The sequence below is a fragment of the Lipotes vexillifer genome, unplaced genomic scaffold, assembly GCF_000442215.2.
Source record: "Lipotes vexillifer unplaced genomic scaffold, Lipotes_vexillifer_v1.1 scaffold182, whole genome shotgun sequence".
Classification (NCBI taxonomy): Eukaryota; Metazoa; Chordata; class Mammalia; order Artiodactyla; family Lipotidae; genus Lipotes; species Lipotes vexillifer.
Genome location: NW_006798798.1, coordinates 4,096,841 through 4,105,866, shown reverse-complemented (window position 1 = coordinate 4,105,866; position 9,026 = coordinate 4,096,841). Strand labels below are relative to the sequence as shown.

Here is a 9,026-nt window from a genome sequence, read left to right as displayed (position 1 = left end):
ACACACACACACACACACACACACACACACACACACACACACACACACACACACACACACACACACACGGCTGAAGTTTATTAGCAGCCTGATGCAGCCAGGGCTTTGCCAGCTGAAAGGATGTAGTGCTTTATCCCAGAATTGATACCGAGAAACTCAGGAACTCCACCTAATCGAGCACGTCAAGAATAAAGGGGAATATTTGTTAATTGAATGTCATGTTATGTCCTCAGTTATGCCTCATACAAGATAGGCAATTCAGAATTCCCAAGTATCCAATTAAAATGCTAATTATCTCATACCTTGATAAGGCCGCTCTCACGGAGAGAGAGCGGTTTCTCCCTGGCACTGCCTCTCCTCATGCCCTGACCACCGCCGTCTTTACACTGCCCTTGCCTCTGGCAGGCGAGCTTTCCCCTTCCAGGATCTCTGCACCCCAGCGACCCCTCCTGGAGCACCGGCTCCTGCTTTCCACAGGCTGGCCTGGTGCACCGTCCCTGGGATCGGTGGGCCATTGGTCCTGGCAGACCCGTTCCCGCTCAGTCTGGGACCCATGCACAGAAAAGAGTCCAGGGCCCTGGAAGGCATAGCACAGCATCATCCACCACTGGTGTCTGGGGTACAGAGAGCCTTGCCCCGCCAAGTGCCCCCACCGCTGACAGATGTGAGGTTTAGAGGCATCGGGGTCAGAAACCCTACATGGACCCCAGGCTCAAAGGGACTCTTTTGAGGGCTCTCCTGACCACAGCACATCACCAACCACACTGACCTGCAGTTTCCTCATCAGCAAAGTAGGAAACCTTCTCCCCTGAAGGATTGTCCTAAACGCCAGACGCTGCAGGTAGCTGTTGGGTCCTTCTCGCTGGCCAGGCCTGTGGGAGGCCCTGGGTGAGAAGTCGGCAGCATCCCGCATCCGGCCAGGGTTGCAGGTGGCCCTTTGTCCCTGGTGGTGCTGCATCGGTGCAGGCTGGGCCACGAAGCTGTCCTCTGAGCACTGGTTTTATTAATAATGCATTTCTGGGTTTATCCAAGGCTTTAAATCCGTCCCTTCTTGATGTCATTCCGTGTGAATGCTACTTGCTCTTTTAAAACATGCTCGGAGCCTCTCCGTGGTGGCTCCCTGGAGTGCTCTGCATCTTTCTTCACCAGGGGGCCTGGGGAAGGAGGGGGACAGGGCAGCCCCCCCAGTCTACCACCGAGTCCCGGTACCTCCCTCCCGCAAGAAGGCCCTCACGCTCTGGCCCTGCCCACCTTCATAACCCTGTGTCCTAACCGCCTGCCCTCCTAGACCCTCTGCTCATCCAGGTGGCCTCCACCACCGTGCCTATCTTCTCTTGCACGCTCCTGTTCTTCGCTCGGCCTCCTGGGAACCTGACGTGGATCGAGGCCCAACCTGGGAGGGGATGAGGTGGCTCATGCCACCCACAGCCCCTGACCTCCCTGGCTGGCCCCGTCTGCTGGCACTCATGCTCGCACTGAGAGTTGGGCGACCCTTGCTGCTTGGGGCAGCCCTTCTGCCATAATCTTGGGCAGCTAATGCATTTTGTGCGGGGCTGTGGCTATCTCCTCATCAGATGATACGCCTCAGAGGGCAGAAGCTAAGCCGTGCGGCCAGGAAGCCTCCATGGGCTGGATTTGCGGGCACCTGGGGAGTCCCAGCAGTACTGTTCCTGGAGATCTGGGCCTTGGAATCTGCTGTCCCTGCCCTGTTAACCCCTCTCCAGGCACCGACGGATGGGCCTGCCACACTGTCGCTACAGGAGCCCCATCGACGTCGTTATTCACAGCACAGACTCTCCCAGGTTACTTAAAGGTTTTCATTTATGCCTGGATACAAAGCATTTTCTACCTGTGTCTTGCTTGGGGAAAATTTATAGGCAAGAGTGTTAGAGGGATGGCCATGTCGGGGAGCTTCAAGGACCACTGCAAGGCAGGTAGCAGGGCTTTGGGCAGACCCTGCCCTTCCCTCTGCTCGTCAGGAAGCCCCTCCTGCTGTTCGGGGAGGCTGTGGGCCATGTGCCTGGTCGGAGTGCCCCCCACCCACCCTCCGTCCAGGTGAGCAGGAGGAAGCTGGGGTGGTTAGGCCCACCTGACCCTCGCGCTGCACGTGAGAGTCCGATTGTCTGAAAGCGCAGGCGGGGCTGGTCTCGGGGTCTGCCGACACTGCTGCCTGTCTTTCTGACTGCTGCCCCCTTATGGATAGACCAGTCATTTCTAGCAGTTCTGTTGTGACTCTGTAAAATCTGCCTGCTGGGTTTTCATACCGTACTTTTAGCTGTTAATTATCTAATATGTGTTTATAGTCTCTATCTGATGGTTCTTTTATCAGAAGTCCTGGGAGGGTCTAGCCTGCTGCTTGCTGTGTCTGACAGCTCTTGTGGACTATTTTCAGACTGTGAGTTCATCTTCAGTGTGTGGGGTGTGTGTATATATATGTGTATATGTACCTGCATGTGTGTGTAGACATATGTGCATGTGTGTCCATACGTGTGTGTGTACATGCAGGGATTGTGGCAGATCACGGCTCTCCTGCCTGGGTTGAGAGTGTGGCCGCTCAGTTTGGCTTTGTCAATTTGGCTCCAGGTATCACCAGTCAGGGACCAAGTTTTTCTGTTAGTTTCCTGGCTTCGGGGTTTCCAAACCATACAGGTCGTTCACATTTGAACCTGAACCCCGTGGAGGACAGACCTATGCTGCGGATTCTGAGGGAACGTTCATTATTTTTTTCCCAGAGCTCGGGAAGCTTCCTGATTGCCTCCTGCGGTGCTGGTGAATTTTCTCCAAGGCTGTGCATCCCTGCCCAGCCCCCAGCTTTATGTTGGGGAGGGCTCTCAGTTCTGGCCCCCTACCTCTGGTTTGTCCGGGGCCTTCTCACCGTCCCCACATGGCAACGAATGCCAAGGCCTCCAGGTTAGCAAGACCACAGCTTCCTCGTCTCTTCTGGCCACACTTTCCTTTTGTCCTGTGGATGTGGCTCTGCTTATGATTTTTAATCAGTACCTCTGAGTGTTGGGGGTGGGAAGGCTTTTGTCCGCATACTCTACCTTCATCTCATTGTGGCTCCCAAGGCACTGATTGGTAGCTCACAGCCGAATTCGGCCATAGACGTGTGTCATCAGTAGTCAGCCCCTCAGGTTATGCGTCAGCTGGACCCTCACCTGGTACACAGTTTGCCATATTCTCCGTAAAGGTCTAGTGGGTCTTTATGAAGTGTCCTCCCGTTGCTGCCTGGTCTGTGAGCCATCCAGTGGGAATGGGGCACCTCTGCTGCTACGGTCTGTCCTCCAGGCCTGTTCTTGCCGAGCTCTGACCGGGCTGTGCGGGAGCCTCACGTCGAGCCTGTGGCCCCAGTTTGGAGCATCCTTACTCCCCATGCCTTGAGAATCAGAAATATGTCGGACTCAGGGTCCTGAGCCACTACACATACTTGCCCCAGAACTTGGGCGCCTTTACATGTCCACGGCCCAAGGCTGAGGTCCCAGGGAGAGGGGCCCTTAAGGTGTGTGAGCAAAAAACGCAGCCCGTGGAGTCCACGTGAGCTGATGCCACTAGAGCGTCAGTTTGTTCTTGTATCACGTCAGACAGGTTCCTCTGAAACAAAATCAGATGCTGAAGTCCATCTTGAAGGACTTAAACCCTTTGAAGGGAGAATGAATTTCCAGCATGTGGCGTTTCCCCTCCTCTTTCCAGCTCTTCCTTGTGGGTGTGGGATCATGTGGCTGACAGAGGTAATCCGGGCTGCAGTTTGCAGGTGAAAACTGGGTGGGCCGTTCCTTAGTCTGGTGCTTCTGTGAGTCATGCCTTTCAAAGGCTTTTTATTTTACTTAGAAGCCAAGGCATGCGATGAAGGCTGTTTCTACTGAGTAGATTACGGGTTAGGGAAACACCTGCTTCTGAGACTGGCTGCAGGTGGGGGAACCGATGCCACCCCGTTTCCCCAGGCTGAACCTTCTGATTTGTTCATTCACCACCCCTCTGCCTGTCCCCTGCTGTCCCCATCACCTGGAGAGTGGCGGCTGCCCCCAGAGCCCTGCTTCTGTCTGGGCAGGGCATCGTCCCCCCAAGGCTCAGGGAGCCCTGTGGCTCCGTGGCCTGTCAGCATCCCCCACTCACTGTGGGCTGCTGTGTGGAGTCCCAGTGTCTGAGGCCCCATTGTCTGGGTGGGCGGTGTGGAGCCGCCTCAGGGCCCTGACTTGGCCTGGCCGTCCTGTGGCCTCGGAGAGACCGAGGCTGAAGTTGGGGGCAGCCGCCTGAGCGCTCCCGCCATGAATACAATACGGGGGCAGCTGATGCCGTACATGGCTTTCCTCGCCTCCCTGGGCAGTTCCTGAAATCCTTTGTGTTGAGGAAATATTCCACTTGCAGGTACCCAATTATTCTGTGGGATTTGTAAAGCAAGTCTGAAAGCTGATTGAATATAGCAGAACTGTTCGTGCATAACAACTCCCTAATACTGAATCATAACAGTTATGCATAGTTTGTGTTTATAGTGCCTGGAAGATTAGACTCCTCCGTACAGACGTGCTCTAAAACAGGCCTACAACATGCAGGGCAGGATTGCCACTTAGTGTGCCCACGGGCAGCCTTGGTGTTCTGAGCACGGCCCTGTGGTCGGCCTTCCCTGCCCTGGCGGTCAGTGGGTAGGGTGGGGTCCACCTGGACCTGCTTCTCAACCAAGGCCATCCAGGAGGCTGGGCCCGAGCTCTTGCCCAGGTCTCAGGGAGGGGGTGCGGGCAGCCCCCCACCGTTGCCCCCCTCCCCGGCTGGGTTCTGCAGAGGCCGGGGCCTTGGAGCGCCGAGTCCCACGCCCAGATGACCCCCCACCCCCGAGGTCCTGCAGTGTATGGTGGGGGGAGGGGCAGGGTCCTGGCATCTCCAGAGCTGTTGGCAGTGTGGTCTCCCGAGGGTTCAGCACTGCTCGTATGGTGTTGATGTGGCAGTGGCTCATCCTCTGACCTCTGTCACACGCCGGGGCTTGCCAGGCTCTGCTGACCTCCGAGCTCCTGGAGGCCTCCCCCGGCTCCGTCTCTTGTCTGGGCTCAGCCGAAGGGTGGGCTACCGGCGACCTGCCCTGAGGTCTCGTCTTTCCCTCTAGACCTTCTCCTGGCCTCCCCTGCTCCAGGTGGGAGCTCGTCCAGGGGGCCAGCCGGTTTGCTACTTGGCACAAGTAGGGAAACGCTGGGCCTGCCCCCAGACCCTGCCTTTCTCCATCTGCACACGGACCTGCCCCTCAACCCCGTCCTCTAGGCCAGAGCCCAGTGGCTTCCTCTCTCCTTTCCCTGCGCCCCTCCCTGGGCTCAGGCTTAGGGCCTGGGTGAGTCCAGAACTGGGGCTGGGAGAGCTCTCGTCCCTCCCTGGCTGTGCATCCAGCCCCTCCTCGTGTGGGAGGATGTGGCCACTGGAGAAGGGAGTCACAGGGAGACGCCCCCTCCCGCCCTGCAGAGGCAGGTGGCCCCTGCCCCAGCCCATCTCCCTGCAGGACCAGGGCTGTCTTCCTGATGGGCCTGAAAGGCTGGGCAGCGCCGTGGCACTGGAAGTGGCGAGCTCTGTGGACTACAGGCTACCAGCCACAGATCCACACTGGCAAGTTCAGGCCTTCCTGCAGGCGCAGCTGAGCAGGGCCTGGGCTGAAGATTTGCACAGGGGCGGGGGGCGTGCGTGCTCCAGTGACTCTACTCTGACGTGTCTTCCTTCCCCACAGCCTCTTCGAGCACTACTGCTTTTCCCGGGGCGGCATGCGCCACAGCTCCTACACCTGCATCTGCGGCAGGTAAGCGCGCCTCCTGGGCCGCGTGGGAATGATCACTGGAGGAGGTTAGGGAAAGCGAGAGGACCCCACCGTCCTCCCAGCTTAAATGCACCTGTTGCTCCTATGCCCGAGGCAGTGCCCACCTAAGCCTTAGAAGTCGCTCTCCCCTCCTGAGGCTCTGGGAGCAGAGGTTGCTTCTGCCCGTCCTGGGCAGTGCCGGGTGAAAAGGGGAGCCGGCCTGCCCGCTGCCGTGCCCTCCCTTCCCGTCTCCAGCTGGCTGCTTCTCCTGGGGCTGGCCTTCCTCGCCCCCTCCACACAGACACGCTCCCAGCATGGGGGACCAGGCCGTGACCTCAGGCTATGCCAGCTTCTGTGTGCAGGCGGTGCAGAAGGAGCTGGATCAGTGTTGGAGGCTGTGGTTTTGCGTGTGTGTGGCCGTGTGGGGAACAGCACAGCCGTGGGTGGGTCTAGGGCTCTGTCGTGCAGGATGTCACTGTAGGCATGTTTGTGTGTGGCACGTTGTGGCTGGGGGCGGGGGCTCTGTGTACGTCCTGTGTGTCACCTGCACTTGGCCGGGTGTGCTTTGTAGGCACAGGGTAGAAATGACCACGAGTATAAGGGCAGCTCATGGCCGTGAGTTTGCACTGCTGTGTGGCTTTGAGAGGCACGTCCTGGGTGTGGGCGGCCCCTTCGTCCCCCAGGCTCACCATATCTAGTCTCCTTGTGCTTTCCCCTTGGGTCAGAGGGTCTGGCCCCTGTCCAGCCAGGATGGAGCCGGCAGCTCTGCTGCTGTGCACGTCCTCAGCACATGAATAATACATGTGAACATCTCAGTCCTTGGAAATGTTCTTCTCTGGCAGACAGAAAAATCATTATTTCTACTTTTATGATTCCTAAGACTCCCAAACAGGACCATAAATATTACACCCAGTGGGTTTTTTTTCCTTTCGACAGACTTAAAAGTTCTCTTTTCTTAAAGGCATCGCTCATTAGGGATGTGTTCCCAAGCAGAGGGGCGAGGTGCCACTGGCTCACCGTCCATGGCCCTGGCCTGGCAGACCTCCATGGCAGCCCCCTGACACAGCCCGGCCCTTCCCACTGGGCCTCCCCTCCCCGCTAGTCACCAGGAAATAAGGGCTTCCTGGGAGTCCCTTCCCCGGGCCCGCAGGCCCTTGCTCCCACATCAGGCCCACATCCCCAGCACCAAGGCCCACCTACCCGAACAGCCTCAGCCAGGGGAGCGCTGCCAGTGCCACCGCCGTGAGCCCAGAGGTTGGCCAAGAGCTGTGTGACTGCACTATGCCAGGGCCACCTTGCCCCTCACCCCCACCTCAGGCTGCGGGCCTGGTCCAGCGGCCCGGGGCCCCCTCTGCAAGGTGGACAGTACTGCCCTTGGGGCAGGGAGTTGGGGTGCTAGTGCCCGGGGCCTGCTGGGTGAGGATGGGCTGTTGACCTCCCCCTGGTACTCTGCAGTGGTGAGAACTCGGCCGTGCTGCACTACGGACACGCCGGGGCCCCCAACGACAAGACCATCCAGGACGGAGACATGTGGTGAGTGAGGCCAGCCCCCAAGCTGCCCTGGTTCTGCGTGTGAACGGCGGGGCTGCGGTGGGCCTCAACCCCAAAGGTGGCTGACCACCGCCTCTTGGTCCCACCCTGAGAAGGCTGACCACGGTGAGGTCCCCCTGTTGCTCTGGGTCCAGACTTCTCTGCCAAGGCTTTGGCCTACATGTAGCCTCCTCTCCAGGACCAAGGAGGCCCTGAGAGAGGGGAGCAGGGGCCCTGTGTTTTGCGGGTGAGGCACCACCTCAGAGGAGGGCCTGTGCCGTCTCCCAGCACCCACCACGCTCACTTCTCTGGCTTGGTGCTGGGAGGGTGGGCATCTCAGTTCGGAGCGGAGAAGACCCTAGGGAGTCCCCCGCCCTCTGAACCTGCCAGCTCCTGCCTCAAGACTCCTTGGCACGAGCAGCCATTGATTCAGGAGGTCAGAGGTGGTGCTTGGCCCTCAGGGCTGTTGGCAGGGCTTTGCTGAGCATAGTGTGATGTGCTCCCTGCTCCCCATGGAGCCGTGACTAAGTAGACGTGGGCAGGACCCACAGCCTCCAGCCCTCCGATGGACTGTGCCCAGCAGGTGGAGTCACAGACCCTGCTCCCAGACCCCAGTGTGTAGGGCTCATACTGGGCATACACGCCCCTCTCTTGGGTAGCCGCTCTGGCCTTGGCAGGGGCCTGTGGGCACCTCACTGGCCTGGACCGGCCCTGTCCTCCGCTCACGGGCACTTGCACTGCCCGCCTGTTCTCTCCACCACCCAGATGTCGGGCAGGGCCATTCCAGGCTGCCAAGGGCTCCTGAGAGCCGTCCAGAGGCTACCGGCCCCACGGGACCACCTGTCTTGGCCTGCAGACATCTTGCTGTGGTCACCGACCCGCAGATGAGGGCAGGAGGGGTGTGCACTGTCCCACCTGGTCCTTTGGTGCCTTTCCCTCCTGCTGCTGAGGCACCTGAGCCAGGCTCCATCACACTGCTTACCGCCAGTGCCGTGCCCCCTCTCGGGTCGCGCACATGCCCTGCTAGGCGCCATCCCTGAGCTGGCATTCTGGTCCTGCCTGCAACACTGGCCAGGAACCAGCCTCGCCCAGGGAGTGGGGAAGGCTGCACACGGGCTTCCCTGGCCCACAGCCACCGGGGGACGTGAGCCCGCTACCGAGCTGTCACTGCCCAGTGTTTTCAGAAACCCACCCAAGCCCAGGGTGCCCCTGCTGCAGGGTGCACCAGGCACCCACTGGCTGCGGTGTCCACTCACCCAGGGTCGGGAGCTGGATGGATGTTCTGGCCCTGGCCCCTGTTGGCAGGAGCCCAGCTCAGCCTTCTGGGAGGAAACAAAGCCTCTTAATTCCCACTCTGAGCCTCAGTTTACTTGCTGTCAGTGGAGATAGCACAGAGCACTTGGCACTGCACTGGGCGGCAGCAGGGACACGTTGGGACCACAGGTGCTGCGTGGACACACGCTCTCTCAGGGGCCTGGGTCAGCAGGACAGGGATGGGAGCACACAGAGGGGGACACCCAATGTGGACACAGGCCACTGCCGCTCACTGCAACTCCCCCATCCCCAGAGTGTCTTAACGCCCTTCCTGGCATAGGGGCCAAGCGTGTGCAGCAACTTTGACAGGGTTCTCCCCTGTGCCTGGCGCCAGGGACAGCTCTTTATGTAGATTTGCTCACCTTGATCCCATGAAGTGGGTGTCTCCCCCTCCCCTCACCCGCCCCCCCCCCCC

The 9,026-nt window shown here is 59.4% G+C and overlaps 1 protein-coding gene across 3 annotated transcripts in view; it reads left to right on the top strand.

The window, feature by feature from the left end:
* PEPD (peptidase D) overlaps window positions 1–9,026 on the top strand; it is a 123,699-nt gene that overhangs the window by 92,031 nt on the left and 22,642 nt on the right. For all 3 annotated transcript variants that reach the window (XM_007470951.1, XM_007470952.1, XM_007470950.1), the window contains 2 exons: window positions 5,702–5,770; window positions 7,223–7,300. In XM_007470951.1, coding sequence (XP_007471013.1) covers window positions 5,702–5,770; window positions 7,223–7,300 — 147 coding nt within the window. The remainder of the gene's footprint in view (window positions 1–5,701; window positions 5,771–7,222; window positions 7,301–9,026) is intronic.